The sequence below is a fragment of the Dendropsophus ebraccatus genome, chromosome 3 (assembly GCF_027789765.1).
Source record: "Dendropsophus ebraccatus isolate aDenEbr1 chromosome 3, aDenEbr1.pat, whole genome shotgun sequence".
Taxonomy (NCBI): domain Eukaryota; kingdom Metazoa; phylum Chordata; class Amphibia; order Anura; family Hylidae; genus Dendropsophus; species Dendropsophus ebraccatus.
Window position 1 is genome coordinate 121,538,988 of NC_091456.1, and position 24,199 is coordinate 121,563,186.

The 24,199-nt window shown below is 41.7% G+C and overlaps 1 protein-coding gene across 1 annotated transcript in view; it reads right to left on the reverse strand.

Annotated features, from left to right (window-relative positions):
• LOC138786539 (receptor-type tyrosine-protein phosphatase S-like) overlaps nt 1-24,199 on the reverse strand; it is a 338,771-nt gene that overhangs the window by 197,174 nt on the left and 117,398 nt on the right. Inside the window, exon 5 of the mRNA XM_069963521.1 lies at nt 13,018-13,206. Coding sequence (XP_069819622.1) covers nt 13,018-13,206 — 189 coding nt within the window. The remainder of the gene's footprint in view (nt 1-13,017; nt 13,207-24,199) is intronic.

Below are 24,199 nucleotides of genomic sequence, written 5' to 3' on the forward strand. Positions count from 1 at the left end.
ATCAATTAAAACTTAATTTATATATCATCAGACAGCCCCCGTGATACTTGCTAACATATGACAGCTATAAAGCCTACTGTGTAGTAGTAGAAAGTTTTCACCAGGAAGGAGGAATTTAAAAGTAAGGCTTCATATTGCTACAAAAACAAGATAAACTAAAACTGGGAAATGCAGAAGTATTCTGAAGTAGTAGCATAAGCAGTGAGCTGGCAGTCCTTCGGAGTGCTACATAACTATAGGTTAAAGGGGTTGGCCACTTTATAGTAAAATAGGTCAGTACAAATTATTATTAAGTGCACTCACTGTATATACTGACAGAAGCTCTCTGTGTACCTCACAGAGCTAAAATCAGACTCCCCTCCTCCTGGCTGTGGTGCCCTGCTCTGTTTTGTTTCAGTCCATAAAATGGCCGACATGGAGGAGCATGTGACCATGCCCTGTCCCCTGTGTCCTCCATAGACATATACAGGCTCAGGAGTGGACACTGGGGGCGGGGCATGGTCACATGCTCCTCCATGTAAGCAATCTCATGGACCAAAACACCACAGAGCAGGGCAGCTCAGCCTGGAGGAGGAGAGTCTGATATTAGCTCTATGAGGTACACAGGGAGCTGCTGTCAGTATATACAGTGAGTACACCTACTAATACTGTACACTGAGCAATTTTACTATAAAGTGGCCAACCCCTTTAAACAAAATCATTCCTCTACTACATGGAAAGGTCCCATGTACAGACACATTTATGCAGCCATTTGTTCTATTATCCCTCTGGACCTGGGAGGGGGGGGGGGATAATATACTCTAAATGGAATTTCTTAGGTTCAAATAGAGATGACACACTTTAAGAAAAAAAAATGCATATTTTAAGGTTTGGATCGTTTATTTGGAGATTATACAGCTAGTTTATTTGGAGACGCTTCTTTTGTCAGTGATCCTACAGTTACTTTATATAGTTTGCGATTTCCAGTGACTAAAATGGACTAAAAATGCAATAAGTACATCATTAACAATGTAGCCAATAAACCTATTTGAAACTCAAGAGATTAGAAAGCAAGGGAAAATAATACTATTTAATTCTAAAATCTCCCATCCCAAACAAGTGGAAGAAATTTCACCAATATGTGTTAAGATTTCTAGATGATCCAGTAAATGGGCAATTTCAAAGTTAATAGGGGAAGGAATAGATCAATACATGTATTAAATGTTATTGTGTTAGTTAGAAGGGGTTGTTTCGCTTTTGTAGTGCAGCCATTTAGGGTGTTAGTATTATAGGCAAAGCATGCGTTGTCAAAGCATGTTAGAATTAGTTCAGGGCATATTGGCTTTAGTTGGGTCTATGGTTTATTTACCAACTTACCAAAAGTCTCTGTTAAAAAGAGTGAAACAAAGGAAAAGAAAAAATAAAGTTAACCATTTGTTACTGTCTTAAAACACAATGAATGTAACGACCATGATTAAAACATTGTACTCTTAAATGTGCATTTTCAGATTAACTTTATGTCACATAAATATGTAAATATGTTGCAAAAATACCACCTAGAACTATACTGACAATTCCATAAAATACTCTGCCTTCAAACCACCAGTAATTGTATAATGTAGTGTAATCTAGTTAGCTTTTTAATTGAAGAAAATTGTAGCTATTTGACAAGTAGAGTGTTTGTTATTTAATACAAATAGATGGACCGCAGTCACTTTTCAAATAGCCGGTCAAGAAGAAGGAAAAATTTTACAGAAAAAAAATACATATAGTAAGATTCCATTAATCTGGCATGTAGAAGTTCACAATGAAACTTTATAAATAATGTGGTGTGGGTTAGAGGTGAATGGGAATTAAGAGAAAATCCTGAGAATAAACAGGGTAAAGAAGGAATAATGTAATATTGTGCTGGATGGCCAACTGGAGGGATTGTTTCAGGGCACAGTGCTAAAAGCAATAAGGTCATTTGGAGGTGAAAAGAATTCTTCTTCACAGCAAATAAAGAAAAACACACTGCAGACTAAGACGGCTTAAGAGAAGCAGAGGGGAGAAACTGGAGCAATCTGTTGTAAAGAAGTCAAGAGAGCAAAGTGGTGGCTACCACAAATGGACACACAGTAGTCACATTACAAAATAACACCAAAGTTACTACACAAACTAATACACTCTAATTTTTGGGGACTACATTGAATGAGAATCCATCTAGGATGAAACAGCAGGGCTTTTCTGAGAGAAAAAAACAATCAATTTATAAAGTAGCAACATCTAGTTGGTTGATAAAGTACAGTACAGTAGTGTGCTCTTAAGTCAACCCCTTAACCCCTTTTCTAAAAGCCTTTTTACTTTTTTTCAACCGGACATGTTTTTTTTCCAGGTATCTGCTTATGCAGTGGAATAACAATGCTAATTATTAACTGTAATGCCCAATACAGTACCATATATACATTGTTGGCTTTTGCAGATTAAGAAAAACATAAGTAAAATCAGGTTAGCTGGCCCTTGAACTCCATAACTAAATCTTAAAGGCCATGAAATTAAACCTTTTAGCCCTCAAGTATGCAGCATTTAGATGTCAGCACTGAAAGCAACATTTTGTAAAACGTTAAGGGTGCATTCACACGTACAGGATCAGCAGCAGATTTGATGGCGCAGATTTGATGCTGTGTTCAGTTATTTGGATCAAATCTGCTGCGGATACACACCTTAAAATCCACTCTGATACAGTACGTGTGAAGCTACCCTTGCCCCGTGGGAAGCTACGTGTGCATTCACACGTACAGGATCTGCAGCAGATTTGATGGCGCAGATTTGAAGTTTCAGATTCAAAGCAAATCAAATCTAGGTTATGAAATCTGCCGCAGATCTCCTGCAGATTAAAATCTGCGCCATCAAATCTCCTGCAGATCCTGTATGTGTGAATGCACTTTTAATACACAAACACTACACAAATAGGTGGCTGAAAAAGAGAAGATACTTGATGCCAGATTAAGGGAATAACACATTTGGATCTGTCAGTAGAGATAGTCAGTAAAGAGATTTCAGATAGTTGCTGTAAAGTGTATGACCTGTCTACACATTATCCCTACTATTGTCAATAAAAGGAAGATTGTTCATGAATTTCCATTCTATTGTCCCTCTAACTGAAATAGTGACATAAATATACTAATATGTAGTTTTTACTCTGGGAAGGCCCTGTATCATGAATATGGGTAATTGCATTGCACTAACACAAGCGGACTGTAGGCTCTTCCCATTAGAAGCTTTGTTAAAAGACCCAGGGTCGTACTGCAAAATCTGTAATGAGTCATGGCAACTATCTTACTTGCCATTGATAGTACTGCTGTCTTCTTATGTAAAAGAGGATTTGGAACCTACTCAGCCATGCTCCTGGATGGTACCTTCTTGTTCACATCTCTACTACAAATTTTGGTAAAGTGAGTTTATGTTTGTTTGATTTTGATCACATATGTTAAAGCGACTCTGTACCCACAATCTGACCCCCCCAAACTGCGTGTGCCGCCTGATAGCTGCTTTTAATCCAAGATCTGTTCTGGGGTCCGTTTGGCAGGTGAGGCAGTTATTGTTCTAAAAAACAACTTTTAAACTTGCAGCCCTGTGCCCAACGGCCTTGACTGTAAGGCCACTGTGCCATTGCGCAGTGGGCACATGAGATCAGAGGCCCCAGTAGGTGATGTTATTTGTGGTATTGGTTTTCTCTCCCTTGCCTCTCTTTTGTGTTACAGGTGATGGTTGTAATGGATCTGAGTCTAATTGGCTGCGGGGTTAAATGACGTCACAACCAATTATTAGTAGGCAGCATCTGGGCAGATTAGATCGCCAAGGCGACAGTTGGATGGTGCTGATTGGTCAAAAGCTGAGCGGGAAGGAGCGAGTATATAAACTCGCGCTCTGTGACAAGAGGCTCAGTTAGTTACCTCACCTGTAACAGCGCCCCGCCCCACCGGCCCTCAAAGTTATCCTTATGAACTGTCACAGTGTTTTATTAGTGGATGTGATTACAGACGTAATCTCTGTGGACTGGTTTTTATTTTGGACTTAAGCTATTATATTTATGAATATTTATGAATAAAGAATATTTAATGGTTGGTTTAATAAAGTAAGCCATAATAAAACACTGTGGCCTGTTTCACCAACTCAGTTTGTTGTATCTTTATTTACTTATGTTATATGATATTAAAGTATAAGTGATAAAGTGGGCCTTCTGGTTTCGTGTGTATGCATTAGGCTGGCACAACCTCTCTGTCCCTCCTCCCCACCCTCCTCATCATTAGGAATGCTCCAGGCAGATTGTCTCCTATTCCTCAGCTGTGTCAGCCTGGCACATGGGCTGGATCGTTTAGACACCTGTGTAGTTTTCACTGCAGAGAAATAGGAAAAATGATAAAGAGGGTGGGGAGGAGGGACAGAGGGGTGGTGCAAAGTTAGGGCACAGATATTGTAAGCCACGGCCGTTCGACACAGGGCTGCTAGTTTAAAAGTTGTTTTTTAGGACAATAACTGCATCACCTGCCGAACGGCCCCAAGGACAGATCTTGGATTAAAAGCAGCTATCTGAGGGTACAAGAGGTTTTTGGGGGGGGGGGGATCAGATTGTGGGTACAGAGTCCCTTTAAAAACTGCCTACAGGAGGTGTTCTTCGCTATGAATTTCTGGAAGAACTAACTTGATTACTGTGTATAACATTCAAAAAAATCTAAAATGTTATTTTATTGTTAATGAATCCATTGACTTTTGGTGCTGCACAACTGAGATTATTTTCTTCTAACAATCTCCAGGCACTGGATACAGAAAACATTAGGAATGAGAAGCCAATTAATGGCTGAGGATGAAATTACCGTATTTTTTGCTTTATAAGACACACCTGTCTATAAGGTGGGCAAGGTTTAGACAACTGAAAACAGGGAAAAAATACAGTGAGGAAAATAAGTATATGATACACTGCTGATTTTAATAGTTTTCCCACCTAAAAAGAATGGAGATTTCTGTAATTTTTACCGTAGGTACACTTCAACTGTGAGACAGAATCTATGCAAAAATTCACAAAATCACACTGCATGATTTTTAAATAATTATTTAGCATTTTATTGCATGAAATAAGTATCTGATCACCTGGGGGTAGGAGGAACATAATAGAGAAGACTGCCGCTCCTGGACCCCTGCCTAGCCGTGTCTTCCTAGGTCCCCTGCAGCCACATCAAAACCCAGCTGACAGATGCCCCACTCAGCCAGTCAGTGACTGGGGCGGAACACCGCTGCAGTCACTGATTGGCTGAGCAGGCTAAATCCCACCCGTTTTGATGTGTCAGCTGAGTTGTGACGTACCCTGCCGGGAGAAGATGACGGGCGGGGTACAGGAGCCTGGTGATGTGACACAGCGCCGGCACAGGGGCCGTTAAGCATACTGTCATGTTACTAATCACATGACTGTGATATCACTGAAGGTCCTGCAAGTCTTTCAGCTCCGTTGTTGGCGAGTTTCCTATGGGGCGTTACATGTAGGAATCTGGAAGTGATGTAAATCTTCTCCTGCCCAGTTGTCACAAACTCGCCGGACGTAGGTGGGGAACAGAACAAGACAGTGAGCCCTAACCACTAGAACCCACCTTCTGATCCTACCTACTTGCCTCAACGGCCCTAAACGGCCGTGGACAACCACGGTGTCAGTCCCTGTCCTACACCAAGTGATACACAAAACAAGACAGACGAAACAAACACAATAATGCAAAGTCTACGGTCCGGGTCAGCAACGGCGGTCAGCGAGGTACAAAAACGTAAGGCAGAAGAAGAGTCAGAGACAGACAAGGAGGTCAGGGCAGGCAGCAGACAAAGCAGGTTGGAAGATCAAGCAATAGGTCAGGCAACAGAAGTAACAGAACCAGGAGAGCTGAAGTGCTTAGCTGAGTAACACTCAATAGCCAGCAGGGAAATGAAGAGCCTGCTGCTTTTTTATCTGGAATCAGGGACTGGGTCCAGCACTTGATTGGATCAGCCCTGAACCCAGCACCCAGCTCAGCTGGACAGGTCTATAAGGAGTAACCCCTGCACTGCCAGAGTGTAACAGGCAAAGCGGGTGTGGCTGGGAAACTAAGACAGCATTCAGACAGGACTGCAAACAAAAAACAACCAGAGGCTCAGCGCTTCCTCGGTCGCCCGGTACGGACCGAGGAGCGCAAAGTCACATTCCTGACACCAGTAATGAGTTTACTGATCAGTGTTATGGTGCGTTTACACAGAGACATTTATCTGACGGATTTTGGAAGCCAAAGCCAGGAATGGATTTAAAAAACAGGAGAAATCTCAGTCTTTTCTTTATGACCTGATCTCTGTTTATAGTCTGTTCCTGGTTTTGGCTTCCAAAATCTGTCAGATAAATCTCTTTATGTAAACAGACCATTAGACAGGAGAATGGAGAGGACTGTGCAGCTATCAGCTGCTGCACAGTTCACAGAGCAGTCAAGCAGGGTGCTGAATCAGTGCTTTGCCTGACAATAAAGGGAAGCAGTCAAGGTGGTCTGACCTAGTCGGACTGCCCTGTCTGCCAAATAAAAGACGCAGACATTTTTTAGCAAGAGATTTTCTTGCTAAAATGTGCATCTTAACAAGCAAAAAATACGGTAAGCAGAAATTTTTTTTCTCTTTATGCAAGTATATGGAAGGCTGTAACACCATTTTTTTTTAGGATGTTTTATTTTAAATACTTATTAAAAAATTAAAAAAATGTATTTTAAATATCACATTAAGGCTATGTTTACACAACATTTTTGAGGCGACAATACGGACAGATTTTTTTTTTTGTCTCAAAAAAGGTTGTGTGAATATAGCCTTAAAGTGACTCTGTACCCACAATCTGACCCCCAAAAAACGCTTGTACCTTAGGATAGCTGCTGATCTGTCCTGGGGTCCATTCGGCAGTTATTGTGTTATTGTCCATTCAGGAGTTATTGTCCTAAAAAACAACTTTTAATTTTGCAGCCCTGTGTCAAATTGGTGTGGCCTTGTGTGTCTGTGCATTGCAACACCCCTCCGTCCCTCCTCCCCATTGGGAATGCCCCTAGAACATTTTCTCCTATTCCTCACCTGTTTGAACACTGCACAGGTGACTTAACGATCCAGCCCATGTGCAGTGTTGAGACAGGTGAGAAATAGGAGAAAATGTTCCAGGGGCATTCCCAATGGGGAGGAGGGACAGAGGGGTGTCGCAATCCTATGACATAGGTACTCTAGGCCACGCCGATTTGACACAGGGCTGCAAGTTTTAAAATAGTTTTTTAGGACAATAACTGCAACACAATAACTGCTCCCAAACCAAGTTACCCTGATTTACCAAGAGCCTTAGTAAATCTGACACAGCGCATTGGGGGCGGGAATTTTTATTACACAGGCATACAGGTAGAACACATATAAAAATGTTTAAAAAGAGACATTTTATCATGTCATGAAAAAATTCACTCATTTAGAACGGCAGCGACACATCTCAAAAAAAAAAAAAAAAAAAAAAAAAAAAAAAAGCTGGAATGCCTTCTCAGTCTCCCTCACTCCCCATTCTGTTTGCCTGAGAGCTGGAAGTTTGGTCCCAATCAACTACACAGATGGGAAGGACTATGGGGGAGATTTATCAAACTGGTGTAAAGTAGAATTGTCTCAGTTGCCCCTGGCAGCCAATCAGATTCTACCTTTCATTCCTCCCGGATTCTTTGAAAAATGAAAAGCTAAATTTGATTGGTTGCTAGGGAAAACTAAGACAATTCTAATTTAAGCCAGTTTGATAAATTTCCCCCTATGTGTCTCCTTAACCTAACAGCGATCTAACAGTGTCAACAGTTAAGAATTGCAGTGTACAGGTAACTTTTAGGGTACATTCACACAACACTTTTTTTACCATCATTTTGAGACGAATACGGTCGTTTATTGATAATTACGTCCACAATAAATGATCATGCCGTAATTATCAAAATATGGCCATATTTTTGCCTGAAAAAGATAGCCACTCACAAATACATATCTGTGTGTGTGTGTGTGTGTGTGTGTGTGTAAATAGATAGAGAGATAGATAGATAGATAGATAGATAGATAGATAGATAGATAGATAGAGTCATAGTGCTAAAATCATATTTACTCTCTTTACATAATTATATTTCTACTTTACACTGGTCTGACATTGAGTGACATCATTTGTATTTTTTTTTTTGGTGGGAGGGAGACCAGCAGATTACCATACTCTATGGTGTCTGACTGTGTGTGCACCTGGTTGTAGGGTGGGATGGATTCTAACCCCCCTTCCCCCTCCAGTATTTTACTTCTGTACACAGTGTTGGTTCTAGCCTTTTGTGATTAATAAAGTTCAATTCATTGTGGGATGTGCATAGTTTCTTGTCCATCCAGCTAATAATCAGTTCAGAAGCCTGAATCTTTGATGGTACGGGGCTACATAAGTGGGGTCGCTTTCTTCTAAAAACAGCACCCCTTTTGTCTCCAGTTTTGGTATGGCTTTAAAGCTCAGTTCCATTATAGTTAATGAATCTGAATTGCAATACTGCACACAATCTGGGGACAGGAGTGGCGCTTTTTTTTTTTTTTTTTTTTTTTGCAAGAAAGTAGCTGTGCTTTTTCTAATCTGGATATCCCTTTGGCTATGTTCACACAACATTTTTTCAGCTCCACTCAAAATGAAGTCCGTCATTTTGAGTCTAAAATGATGGACTTCAGTGCAATGACTGGTGTTGGTACATTATTCTAGTTTGGGTTACTAATTGCCCTTTGGGTGTGTTTTAATTCAAAAGTCTATTGAATTTTACAGTAAAAACAGTGAAGGGACGGTGAAAAAGGAAAAACAGTGTGAACAACAAAAAAAAAATAAAGTCCACTGTTTGTAACAGATGTCCGAAAATAATTGATATCATTATTTTGAGGTTCGCTCAGACAACGTTGTTTATTTTATACATTGTGTGCATTGCCCATGTTATCCCATTAAACTTTAATGCATTGCATTGAAGTCAATGAAATCGAGGCAATAAGAGACGTCTTTTCTCTTTTTTCGATGTTGTGTGAACATAGCTTTTTACTATCCTACCTACAGTCCAGACCTTTCACCGACTCAACATATTTGACGCATTATGAAATAAAAAAATCTGGCAAAGATGAATCAAGTCTGTTCAGCGGCTAGAATCGTGCATCAGACAAAAATGGGGCAACATTCACTCCAAAAACTTCAACAATTAGTCCTTTACCTTACCAGACATTAACATATTGTTATTAAAAGAAGAGGGATGCTACACATTCATGACATGGAAAAATGTCTCACTTTAACATTTGTGTTCTATTGTGAATGAAATATGGGCTTATGCCATTTGCAAAACATTCCATTCTCCCCCCCCCCCCCCCTTCATTTACTTTTTACACAGTGTCCCACCTGTTTGTTTTCAGACCTGAGCTTGTGATACACAATGAGCAATGAATGTTAGTTTCTTCAGGACAAGTCTCTTTACCCATCTTCAGCAATACTAAGCTATTTAATTTATCAACTCTGTCCATTACTACAAACAGTAGGAAGTCTTTTTTAGGTTTTACTGTATGTCTGCCTTGTGAATGCATTATTCAATGAGATGTTTCTAAATGTGTACAATGTGTATTTTCCACATTCTTGTATCTTAGCACTTGCACAAGCAAACTAGTAGTACCACATTTTGACTTACCGAGAAAAATGCCAAGTGCAAATTTGACTGGATTTATCAGTTTTCTAATATTGTACTTGCACAATAAGGTATTGTAATGTGCAAAAAATAAACATTTGCTTTCTACATTCATCCTTTTGAATCTTCAACTATACTTTACAAACATTACTACACCTGCACAAAAACAGATTCAAACTGCATATGTACATGTTCCACACAGATTCTACCTTGGGAGAAAATATAAAAAAAAATTAGTAAAAACCCTGAAAGAACACATAAACCTGAAAAGCAGATGTGGTGGGTAAAGCTGTAAAAAATGCACAGTAAGTAAAGTTTATTAAATTATGTTAAATAAAAAGCAGCTTTAAAAATTACAATAACATATTATACATATTAAATAGAGAGGAGTGTGAGGCTAGTATTCACTTTAGGCTTGGGCTACATGGCAATTAGGGGTAACACATCCAGGCAGCATTGTGAGTAATGGAGTCATATGACCAGGCAGTGTGGCAGGAATCACCATGTAGCCCTAGCCTTTAAAGAGGTTATCCAGCGCCACAAAAACATGGCCACTTTCTTCCAGAGACAACACGACTGTTGTCTCCAGTTCAGGTGTGGTTTGCAACTAAGCTCCATTCACTTCAATGGAACTGAATTACAAAACCCCACCCAAACTGGAGACAAGAGTGGGGCTGTCTCTGGAACAAAGTGGCCATGTTTCTGTAGCGCTGGATAACCCCTTTAATGGGAATCCATTAGTAGAATACTATAGCACTTTTGCAAGCTGTGTAGATACATGTTTTTAATAAATCCTGATACCCAGACTACCTTTTAGGTTCTAGTTAATTTTCCTTGACCATACACTGCATAAGTTTTCCCCATGTGAAAGCATAATACTAGGGAAATCCATCGTGTACAGCTCTGGAGTCGCAAGCACTGAGAAAGAAGTCTGGGGCTTTCTAATATGCTTGTACTTGTACCATAAGTTTTGGCTTCCATGGTAATGCAACAAACAAGGTGTACTGAGGAACGTATTAACAGCTGCTGCTGCCCTAGGCACTAATGCTGAAGACGGCCTATCTTGGGGAGCATGGGGGAAGGTGGTTTCGAAATCGCATTTTTCATGGTTTTTAACAGCTTAAAACATAAACAAATTTGCACATTGAATCAATGATTAGAGCCGTCTGCATATTGTCTGAGGGAATTCTCACCACAGGATTGGTAGGTAAAAGCTCCAGGCATCACATTTAACACCTCCTGACCTGAATAATAACACTATCCCCCCCCCCTTTCGAAAAGATTACCAGATTTACTGGCAAGTCTGAACGGGAGGTGGGAGACTCCCCCTGCTCCCTGGTGCTACCCTAGGCACTGGATCACAGGTGCCTAGTGGTAAATACGGCCCTGGGTGTACTGCTGTAAAGTGAAATGCATGAAAAGTGCTCCATTATCCTAGCATTCCACAGTCTGTGCACAGCTAGGTCGGCACCAGATTATAATTGTGCCTTCAAATTCTGGTGCTGATGTACCCGTGCCTCAGAAGGCACAACCGTAATGTGAATGCACCGTAAGATATCTTGTCAGTGTCATTTAGAATAAAGAAATTTGTATGATGAACCATCATCATAAAGTAGGTTCACCATCACGTTTTTATGCAAATTTACGCAAATCCAATAGGATTCAGGTTAGTAAGATTCCTAGGACTACATGCAGGCCTGTGTTTGTCATTCGCACTCGTGGTCCAGTGTCTAGGGTAGCACTTCAGCAAGGACGTTATTAAAAAAATATATATACTTTTGATGTAGATTCTGCCAACCATGCTTATTCCTGGAGAAAATATAAATTTGCCCCATTGGTTGAGCCCACATGGATCAGAACTGATGTGAACTGTGAAATTCTGCCCATTGTGTTGTTGATTTAACCACTACAAAAAAAATCCACATGTAACTAATACAGTTTTCAATGTGACAGATCTGAATGAAAAAGAATTCTAACGCTTATGGAATCACCCGAATGGGGTGTATTTAGTCAGAGTGTTTAGGGCAGCACCATCTGTAAAAAAGTGTCTCTTCTGCATTAAGTTGTTTTTATGGAGCTTTGAATGAATAAACTTTTGGACCATTCCCTGGACTGCTGGCTTTATCTCATCTCTAAATATGGCCCTGCACATATGGAACTACACACAGTATTATGTGTGCAGTAGTCCCTCCTCTTTCAATTCTATCTTAAGCTGGACCACAATTCTATGGGAAACCAGTAATTTGTTTCCAAATATCATCCCAGCATAATATTGGGATGAACCATGAGATATCTCAACAAATAAATCATGAAAGTAGCTTCCCTGCTGCAGGCTTTCCTATTTCTTTACCTAGGAAGATCACTTTCCTGTGGTGCGGCATTATTCCAGTACTCAAACACTGTTCAGATCCAGCTGATCACATCTCCTCTGACTCGCTTGATTTTGGATGCTTCAATGCCGGAAATCACTGTCTTCAATAGATCTCTGGAGAACATTCACACAGATACATTCTGGCCTCTCTTGATTAGGGACAGTCAGAGAAGAGGTCAAATGGGTGTCAGTGTGGTTTGAACAGCTTTGAAATACCGGAATAATACAGTGCCGCGGGTAAGCAATCATATAGTATATGGATGCACCTGCAGCCGGGGAGCCAATTGAAAAAAAAAAAAAAAAAAAAAAAAAAAGCTGTTATATTCAATGACATACAGTGGTTCCTCAACTGGCTTCAGGTTACAATATTTTTAACATACAATGTTCCTTTCTGAACCACTGTAACTAGGTACATGTCCTGTACTGCTCTTTACCTGTGCCAGGATGAGCAGCTCCTTTGGGCACCAGGTAAGGGCAGCTTCATTTTTTTTTCCTGGAGCCCTTTGTGATGAGTACAGGACCATGAAAATGCTCCAGTTGTATAGCAAGAAAGTAATTTAGTTTCCAGTAGCTCTTTTCACCTGTTGTATGTAATTTACAGTTTCCAGTAGCTCTTTTCGCCTGTTGTATGTAAGGACTTGCCTTATCTATATTAGTCATCTGTTTATTTTTCTTTTAATCTTAATTTTGGGGGTTTCCGAACCTTTTACCAGTTGTCCAGTTTGGGTCTCAAGATACAATATTTTCAAATAATACAATGTTTGTCCTAATCCCAATAAATGTTGTAAATGTTAAGGGACCACTGTATCGTATTTTCTTTTTACTTAAAACCAATTCAACTAATAAAAAATACTAATAGGTAATAGGATAAAGACGATAGACAGATAAGATGCCTTGGCATTGTTAAGAATTGAAGACTGTCAGCTGTATTTTACATTACCAGTATTATTTTCTTACCCGATCTAAGTTGTTTAATTCTTCCATTACTAGCTGCAGGATCTACAGGGAGAAAGTCTTTGAACCAAGTTATTTCAGGATCTGGATTCCCACTGGCTGCACACAACATAGTAGCTGTTCTTGTGCGTTCTACAACCTTGAGCTGTGGACCCATATCAATGTTTGGAAAGCCAGGGGGCAGCTGGTCCTCTGTAAAAACAAAAAGATCATAGTAAAGATACAATATTAAGATAACCAGGCCATATTATATTATCTGCATATAAATAATCTAAGGGGAAGAGTAAGATCCTGCCCTCCCATGTGCTCCTTAACTTAGTGTGTCTTTCATGTGTATGTATGGGTGCAATCAGTGGCGTAGCTATAGTGACTGCTGCGACCAGGCCCACCAGTCAGAGGGGCCCCCCTTGCCACCTTACTCACCCCTCCAAAGCCTCGTTCAACATCGCTGCCCTCCCGTCACAGTACAGCACAGTACAGGGAGCATTATTACTATGGGAGTACAGGGGGCATTATTATTATGGGGCACAGCATAGGTGGCATTATTAGCATATGGGGGCACAGAAGACATAATTATATGGGGACACAGCAGGAGGCATTATTACTATATGGAGCACAGCACATGGAGCATTATTACTATATGGAGCCACAGCAGGCAGCATTATTCCTATAAGGGGGCACTTACCGGGCCATTACTATTATAGGGGGCACAGCAAATAGAGCATTATTACTATCTGGAGGCACAGCAGTAGACATTATTACTATATGGGGGGCACAGCAGGAGGCATTATTACTATATGGGGGCACAGCAGAGGAGCCTACATACAGGGGGCAATCCACATACCTACAGATTTTACTGCACATGACTCCAAAAACCGCCCAAAAGTTTGGGACCTTATGGGTGGGGAAAAAGGAAAGGAGGATGCTGGAAAACTGCGGAGCCTAAGATGTTTGTTAAACAGGTTCTAAAGAGATGAATTGTAGCTGCAAGAAATGGTCATGTGGTCTGGGCCAGATGGAGGGCAAAAGGACAGGTAAAGGAAGACGTCACCTGTGAGTCACTGTACAGCTTTTTAAAAGAAAAAAAAGTTTGAGCAACACTGCTCTAAGTTACAATACACACACTGCTTCTTCCTAGCTTTGTGTATACAGCATACAGGAGACATGTGTACAGTAGGGATGGTCCGAACCGAGTTCGGTTCGGGTTCTTACGAACCCGAACCCTCGGTAATGATTCCCGCTGTCTGCCTGCTCCGTGGAGCGAGCGGATCCAGCGGGAGGACCGCCTGGAAAACTGGGATACAGCCATAGCCATAGGCTGTATCTCAGTTTTCCAGGCGTTACTCCCGCTGGATCCGCCCGCTCCACGGAACGGGCAGACAGCGGGAATCTACTGCCGAGCGTTCGGGTTCATACGAACCCGAACCTCGGCAGGTTCGGACCATCCCTAGTGTACAGCATACAAGGAAAAACATGTAATAGTGGAAGGGTAGGGGGTGGGAAACAATATATAGGGGGCAGTAAAAAGGGAACATTATAAGGGAGGTGAGACAAAGGGAAAGAGGGAGCTAACCCAATAGCATTGCTTGGTTGAGGAAGGGGGGGGGGGTCCAAGCTGACCTCTTTAGCTACATTAACATTAGCTACCACCTGTGTGCAATCTTTATGAATACATATGTATAATATACATTTATGAATGCATGTAAATTGCATATACAGTATAGCATCGGTCCTGATCGGTTTCCCTGACCGCAGGATAAATAATACCTACCTCAGTGCGGTCCGATTGGTAATCTTCTCAGAGTCTGCCCCTAATAAAAGTTTAAATCATTCCCCTTTCCCATTTTAAAAATATGTAAAAATAAAGAAATAAACATATTTAGTATCGTAGCATGTACAACTGTCCCATATTTTATAATGTAACCATATTGTTCCCACGTGGTGAACAGCATGCACGAGAAGTATCCTGTCACATTTTACAGTTGTGCTCAAAAGTTTACATACCCCGGCAGAGTTTTTGCTTTCTTGTCGTTTTTTCATAGGATATGAATGATAACACAAACCTTTTTTCCCCACTCATGGTTAGTGGTTGGATGAAGCCATTTATTATCAAACTACTGTGTTTTCTCTTTTTAAACCATAATGAGGGTCAAAGGGATAGCAACTCTCATTAAGGAGAGCCCTTCATTAAGACGTGGAGACTTACAGACCATTGCTGCTCCACTGAGAATTCTGGAAAGGAAGGATAAGCAAAATAGCTCACACACCTCTTGAGCAAAGAGATGTGTCGTCAAGTCAAGTCTCGTTCAGTCAAGGAGCCTTAGAACATTGGGGATTTTATGCCAAGCCAAACAATCTCTCCAAAAGGAAAGATTTCCCATCTGCAGACAGCGAGGGTTTCAGGGTTTTTGCTCCTCGTCAGTGCAGAGAAGGGTGTTAGCTGGCTAGTGAGAGGTCTATCGACGTGTGTCAAAGGGGTAGTGACTCTCCTTTTGTAGAGATTGTTTGGCTAGGCATAAAATCCCCAGTCAATGTTCTAAGGCTACTTGACTGAGCGAGACTTGACTTGAAGGCACAGCTCAAGAGGTGTGAGAGCTATTTTGAATATCCTTTCTTCCCAGAATTCTCAGTAGAGCAGAAATGGTCTGTAAGTCTCTACACGTCTTTATGACGGGCTCTCCTTAAGGAGAGTCACTACCCCTTTGACCCACATCAATAGACCTCTCACTAGCCAGCCAAACAGCTGTCTGCAGATGGGAAATCTTTCCTTTTGGAGAGATTGTCTAAATCCCCAGTCAATGTTCTAAGGCTCCTTGACTGAGCGAGACTTGCCTTGAAGGGACATCTCTTTTCTCAAGAGGTGTGAGAGCTATTCTGCATAAACCATAATGACAAACAAAAACATCCTAATGACCCTGGTCAAAAGTTTCTTTCCCCTATGTATTGCCTCCTCTAACATCAATGATAGCTTGAAGTCTTTTGTTGTCCATAGATATCCAGCAGTAGCTTTATAGGTGAAAAAGAAGTTTCATTACACCGCACGAGGCAGGGAGAGAGGCGGCAACTAGTCATCTGGGCGGGGAGCCTCTCATGACTAGTCTAGGCTCTATGCCTGTCAGCGCGCAATGCAGGGATGATTGACAAGCAGAGAGGCCACTATTGGGTCTCTTTGCCTCTCAATCATCGCCTCACTACATAATCGTGCTGATGGTTCTCTTTAAAAAGAACCTCTCACCTAAACTTAACTTTCTGTACTATTTATCTATCTCCCTGCCTAAGTCTATTTATAAAGACACAGACTGCCTTTGTACAGCCCGGGGACGGAGGATTAAATAAAGTGTTAGATACAGACTGCAAAGGCAATCTGTATCTTTATAAATTGACTTAGGCAGGGAGATAGAGACAGCTAGTAATACACTGCGATCTTGCACTGCATAGCACAAAATCACTGTGTATGGACGGAGAAGCGAGCAAAGGATCATGGGATCCCAACCTGCCACTCTGTATGCTGGGAAGTTCCAGGCTTGTGCCGACTCTTTTGAAAAGAGCTGGTGTGAGCCCACAGGGAAAAGTGGCTGCAGAATGCCACTGAAAAAAAAGTTAGTCATATTCAGAAAATAATGTAATAACATAACTACTAATAAGGAAATATTATATATCTCCTTCGACTGGTTTTCTTTAAAGGGCAGACTAGATGGACCAATATATGGACTAATATAGGTGATTGTAAACTTTATGCCGCACAGCAGAAAATGTAGGGGAGATGACATATGATAGGAATGACAAAGGAGTAAAAAAAAATAAAAAATCTATATAGAAAACCCATACCTACCAGATAGTTTTCTGCATTTTAGTAGCACCATAAATAGATATGCAATTGACGGGTGGGTTTGTGGTGTCACATACACACCTTCCTAGCAAATAATGATGGTGCAACTGTCAATACACTGCCAGTTTGTAAATGGAAAAGTTTGGTTAAAAAAAAATATATATCTGCCATCGTACACTGTTTATAGACATTCTGTGCCTCCTGTTATTTCTTGTTACTCCATATTTGTATCACATTGTATCATCAAGAAGCTGCTACCTTTATGTCCCAAATCACACCTAGGATCCTTAACAAGAGTACACATTAAACTTGAATCTGTCTGCTGCAATTCATGTTCCAAACTGCTGATAAATAGCTGCTAGGTAAAGGACATATGGTAAGATTAGACATGCGGCCGAATTGCGAACATACGCCCGTAGTAGAGTTATGCTTCCCTAGCTTGTTTCGAAGCGATCTGAAACAGGTCATTTACTTGGAAATCTTCGCCCAGCCCAATAAAACACAAAGAACCTTTTGGATCTAAAAATCACGTTCAATTTGGCAGAAATAAGTACTCCGTACGGGAGCGCATGGAAATCCACGGCCGTGCGTTGGAACATTTCCGTTCTCAAACAATGGTCATGTTCATTTTTCACTGCACCGTATATGATCTGGCCGTAAGCTCATACGTAGTGTGCATTGTGCAGCCGTATATCGTATACTTTCAAGCGAACGCATCAACCTCGAAACTACGTGGGTATATTCGCGGTTCGCACTACGGCCGGAAAGATACGTAGTGTGAAAATAGCCAAAAAGTGTAAGAGATGCACCCCCACACTCCAGAAGTGCTGAGGGTTTGAGTAAGCCTCTTTTACACTTTACACAGAAGAATGGCAGTGAGAAATGATACATCACAGAGTCAGACAGGTACAAGAATAAAACATTTATACATCTTAAAATTACTCAAGCTCCATCATCACAGGTGCCCTAGTACTATCCTGCTGTAAGGTAAGCATCAATGTAACATCAAAGGGATTGGTTGACCTAGTAACAGCATTTATCACCTATAGGATAGGTAATAAATGTATAATTGCTGTTGGTCCAACCGCTACATCAAAAGAACAGTCGCTGAGAGACCACTGCTTCAAATGAAAACACTCCATTCACAAAGGGTACTCGTGTAGTGCACTTGTGTGATTGATACTTCATTTACTGTTGGGGTTAATGGAGACTGCTCTCAGTTGTTCGCAGTTGTTATCTTGATTTGTGGAGCAGTATTGAATGCTGTTACTAGGCCAATCCTATACATGATTCTATTTAAGTTTACGGTATTTTTTTATGCTGACCCCACCTCCCTGCAAGTGGTTCAGAACTACAAAGTTCTGCTGCTACGCTAGCAACGCTACGCTTGTACTTGGGTCTCACCAGGCAATCCATGTTGATGCTGGGGCTCACAAACAAATACTATCATGCAGCACCAGATATTGTCATGTACTGCACATAATATCCCAGAGCTGCGCCAAATCAGCACCACAGTGCAAATTAAATACTGCCCCACCTGAAGTAAACCAACATTGCAGAGCAGCAATAAACACTTCTCTGCTTCTCCAGTCACAATCCAAAACCACAGTGTCCTGATAAAAACTTCTCCACTAGAGATGAGTGAGCTAGGCCAAGGTTCAGGTTTGTACAAACCCGAACCATCGGCATTTAAATCCTGCTGTCTTCCTGCTCTGTTGGGAGGGTGGCGACAACCCAAGTTCTGCCTGGAAAACATGAATACAGTGTAGGGGTCTCTAGGCAACCAGCAGGAAAAATAGTGGAAGGTAGATATGTGCCAAGCAGGTTATTGTGCTCTGTATGGAAGTTTCAGTGAGTTCAGGGTTGCCAGTCCGCTAGTACATCCCAGACTTTCCACATACCTGAATTACAGCATGAGAACTACAATGTATGTGCCACAGAGGTCCTGGGACTCTGTGGGGGAAAGACAGCAGTTCATGGTCAGTAACTATAGGTTACTGACATTTGCTATTTAGTATAGTTGCTGTGCGGCTAAAATGGGCTGTCTTTCTTGCAACGGCTGTAGCGTGGGTGGGAGGCCATTCCCACATTTCGATCCAGGCTTTACTGTTTTTTTTAAAAGCTTCTGACTTGGTGCATCAGGTGTGGAGAGATAACCTGCTGAGAGTGTTTGGGAGTCAGTTGATAGACAGTGAATCTGGCAGACAGGAGCTGGAGAGAGAAGCCCTGTGACAGACTGCTGGTCTGAATGAGGACATAACTACACGGTGGTGTGTATATGCTTTCTGTTAATGTTCCTGAAAATCAACTGCTTTGTGTTTGAAGCTGGAACGGCTGCTGTAAAAGCCTCATGCTGGACTATTTTTTTCTGGTTTGTTACCAATAAACATTTTTTGTTGCATCCAAAGCCTGCTTGTGCCTGCCCCTGTGACGCTAATTCCAACAGGGTCATAGGCTGTATCCCTGTTTTCCAGGTGGGACCTGGGCTGTCTCCACCTTCCTTACAGAACGGGAAGACCGAGGGATTCAAATGTCGATGATTTAGGTTCGCACAAACCCGAACCTCAGCCTGGCTTGCTCATCTCTATTCTCCACCTGTAGTAACCCAACACCCCATTGCATAAATAGATGCTGCTCCACCTGTAGTTACCCAACACCACAGTGCAGGAACAAATATTGCTCCACTTTAGTAAACAAACACCACAGAAATACATACAGCACTGGCTCCCTTTGTAACTGCCTCTTTCAATGACTGCTCACCCCTCCCCTCTCTACCCCATCCCCCTACACACACCCACACACCACATTCCCTATTCACAACCCCAAGTCAGGGTTGTTCCTGAACTGGTAATACATTACCCTGAAGGAGAGAGTCTTTTTCGTCATTTAGCAGCTCCCTTTTCACTCCAACTTCAGTTACACTACCCCTAGGTTTATGACCTGGGAAATCATGGTCATGTGACCATGATCATGACATCATTGCAGGTCCTTAACACCCTGTAACTGTGGAACCTCCACTGATAATGCAGGGCTGCAATTAGTGCAGTCTCTACTTTTAAGTCAATGCTGTGTGCTAATGTCTTGCACAGACAAGTACCCTGCGTCTTCACCTCAGTATGAAAAGCACTGTGCTAGCATACTCTTTAACTTTGATCTAGAATGGAAAGGCAAGAAATCTTCATAATGGCAAAATTCGGGTAAATGAAAATTTGGTAGAAAATTTGGTAAGGTATAAGCCTGACTTGTTTGTGAGATGTAAAAAACTGTCAATCAGCACCAGAATCGCACATTTCATGAATACATCTGATCTACATGCCTTATTGTTTGCAGCATGAGAGTTTAACAAAGCTGGCGCACATTCACAGATAACAGACAAAACACTGAAATCACCATGTCTGTCACTACTTCATACTGTGCTTAGTGTAACACACTTTCCTCCATTCATGGCAGCACCATTCTCTTTTGAAGTAGCAGTGCAGCCTCCAAGGCTGTGAAGGTAGCAGATGTGAGGCGATGAATACTGTCAAGGCACTGAAGACCCAAGTCAGTCAGATCCAGTCCCAGTCTTCCAGATCTCTGTAATCTGGTCTCCTTGAACAGCTCTATATAAGACTTCAGTTATCTATGGGAGTTGCCTGTTATTTGGTCTCTTTAGCCTCACTAGCCGTTATCCGCCAACTGAAACATGTTGTACTACTGATCTCTGCCTGTACCTTGGATTTCCCTTTGTCTTAGCGATTAGGTTTTTAACGTGCTTCTCCAGAACTTTCTGACTTCAGCTTGGTATCTGACTTAGTCTTTGCTTTGTGATTGTCTCCCTAACATATTCTCCTGGTTTGAGCTGGCTAGTTGGTCCTTTTTCCTAGCCCTCACATTATCACAGAAGGGGACTATTGCATGTTGTAGCCCACTGTTAAAGGTGGTTATCAAGTAGGCAGGGACAGCGGGAGGGTTTAGTTCCAGGGCTGCACTCACCCTTACCCCTCCCGACATTACACTAAAGGCCCTATTCCATGGAACGATTATTGGCCGTATGCGGCCGATATTGGCCGATAATCGCCCCGTGGAATAAAAGGCAACGATCAGCCGATATTGTTCATGTCGGCTGATTGTTGTGTCGTTTGTCTTTCAAACATGCTGAAAGACATACGACTCATACAGCAACGATCTGCTGCCGTCATTGCGTGGAATAGGAGCGGTGGCAGCAGACCGCTGCTGTATGCTATGGGCTGCCCAGAGGATCTAGTGATCACCCGGACGGCCCCTCCCGCACTCACCCACTCTCTGCTGCCGTGCGGAAAAGCGGCGGCAGCAGCAAGCAGGGAACGAGCGCTAATAGCGCTCGTTTGCTCGTGTCAGTCGGCCCATCAAATAGGGCCTTAAAAGTTAATCTGATAACACATTCTTTTCAGAAAACAAGAAACGTTACATATTCCTTTGTGCATAGAAGGACCAAACATATCAAAATGTAAAGCTGTAATTTAAACAGCACAAAGATACAAAGAGACAAAATAGAGTGACACAAAACAAACAGTCACAAGTTGAGAGGGAAGAAATAACAGAAAGATCTAAACACTTACATGTTTTATAGTATCTTCTCCTTCCTAGTGAGTAGAAAGAACAATGGATATCTTGCAGGGAAATGACAGAATCAGGGATTTGATCAAATCCCAGGAAATGATGAAAAGAACACGCCGTTACATAATTTTCCTGAAGAAAGTCAGGGATTTGATTAAATCCCTGACCCCTTTCAGGGAAACGAAATGAACGAGTTGCTGGAGCATTGCTTACCCTATTGGGCCAATCATCTGTAGTGCCACTTGCATCGGAGAGGGAAGCAGCTGTCAGCGACAGTAAAGCGTGTTGCCTTGTTTGTGGAATGGAATCTGCTGGAGCTCATTCATGTGACATTTGTAAAAATATGGTACAATGTGGCAATACCGTAAGAGAAGAAGGATACGGGTCGAAAATTCTGTGCTATTTATGCCAAAAGGCAGAGGGCATTAAGGATCGAAGGGAAAATGCTGCAAAACACCTGAAAAGATTGGCTGAAAAAATGAAAGAAGTTTCTTTAAAGAAATTTAAAGACCTGTCAGTGGATTGAGTAGCTACTACATTTATCGAAACAGTTCCCCAGACTGACCTAAGTCTGCGTGAAATTGCAAGAAAAGTATTCTTATTTGGAGGTCAAGGATTTAAAGAAGTGTTCCTGTGAACAGCCCAAATTGCGATGTAAAACAAAAAAATGTGCCTGTAAAAAAACAAGTAAGGTACTCTGCAACTCAGGATGCCACAAATCAGCAACATGTTTTCATAAAAAAATGAACATGATTATTTACTTATTGCATTCAGTAAAAATATCAGCTTAACCACCTATTTCCTTGGTTAATTTGTTTCAAACAAATAATTTGCGTTTCAACAACTATTGTCTTATAACTTAATTAACCCCTTAGTGACCGCCGTGCTGCCTTTTCACGGCGGCCACTAATGGGCTTTATTCCGATCCATACGCCTTTTAACGGTACACGGAAAATAAAGTACCACTATGCTATGTCCTTAACAGCCCAATCTATAAAACAATATCAATAATTATATCGCACAACACGCTGTAAAAAAAAAAAAAATTGTACTAGAATAGCTGTATTTTATCAATCTGCTTTAGAAAATACATCATAAAAGAGATCAAAAAGTCATAACTTGGTATCAATAGAAACTACAGATCTTCCCGCATAAAATAAGCCCAAAACCAGCTGTCGCGCAAAAGATAAGGACGCTATGGATCTTGCAATGTGGTGACAGTTTTTGTGGATTTTTGTTGGAAGTTAGTTTCAACTGCGCCAAAGTGGTAATAGTTAACCTACACAAATGTCATATCGCCGTAACCGAAGTGACCCAGAGAATACATGTATTATGTTATTAGTGACCGCTGATACAGATTTTTACGGAAGTCACTAATGGGCTCTATTCTGCTGCCATCAGCTCTTTCTGGCGATAGCACAGAATAGTGCAGCAGCGCTGGTAAGGCCCGCAGCTCCCTCCTCTCAGCTACCGGAGGTCGCTGCGGGGTTAGGGCAGAGTGTTGTGTCAGTTCCAGCTGGTCCCCGCACTGGCGATCGCTGTTATTACCAGTATAACGGCGTGCCCCGGAAAAGGGCATTGCACGCTTTCATCTCCTCTCACCGTGAATCCACAGTGAGAGAAGATGAATACAAACCTGTACTGTACTTTATATACTGTAACCACTCCGCATAACCTGTAACCACCCTAGATTACCTGTAACCACCCCGGATTACCTGTAACTACTCCGCATTACCTGTAACCACCCTCGATTACCTGTAACCACCCCCGATTACCTGTAACCACCCCGCATTACCTATAACCACCCCGCATTACCTGTAACCACCCCAGATTATTCATAACCACTCCAGTTTACCTGTAACCGCTCAGATAACCTGTAACCACCCCAAATTGCCACAGACTGCCCGTAACCCCTCCGATTGTCCATCACCACCCCAGATTACCTGTAATTTAATTTTAAAATTTTTTTTAGCAACTGCGCTATTCTAATAACCAATACTAGCTGCGGTTTTAGTCCAGCAAAATGACGCTCCTTTCCGTCTGAGCTCTGCTGTGTGCCCATACAGTGGTTTATGCCCACATATGGGGTACAATTGTACTCAGAAGAACCTGCTTTACAAATTTTGTGGTGCATTTTCTCTCCTGTTCCTCGTGAAATTCAGAAATTTCAAACTAAACAAACATATTATTGGGAAAAAATTTTTTTTTCAATTTTAACTTTGTAATTTTGAATACTTTCCTCTAATAACTGTGGGGTCAAAATGCTCACTGCACCCCAAGATGACTTCTTTAAAGGGGTGCACTTTCCAAAATGGGGTGACTTTTGGGGAGTTTATCTACTGCGGACACTACAGGGGCTCTGCAAACGCACCTGGCCGCTCGGAAACTTCTTCAGAACGATCTGCACTGCAAATGCTAATTGGCGCTCCTTTACTTCTGATCCCGGCTGTGTGTCCATACAGTGGTTTATGCCCACATATGGGGTACCGTTGTATTTAGGAGAACCTGCGTTACAGATTTTGCAGTGCATTTTCTCTCCCTTTCCTTGTGAAGTAAAAATTCTAGTTTTTCATTTTTACTGTCTAATTTTGAATACTTTCTTCTAATACCTGTGGGGTCAAAATGCTCACGGCACACCAAGATGTATTCTTTGAGGGGTGCACTTTCCAAAATGGGGTGACTTATGGGGGGATTTTACTCTGCTGGCACTACAGGGGCACTGCAAACGCACCTGGCGCTCAGAAACTTCTACAGCAAAATCTGCACTGAAAATGCTAA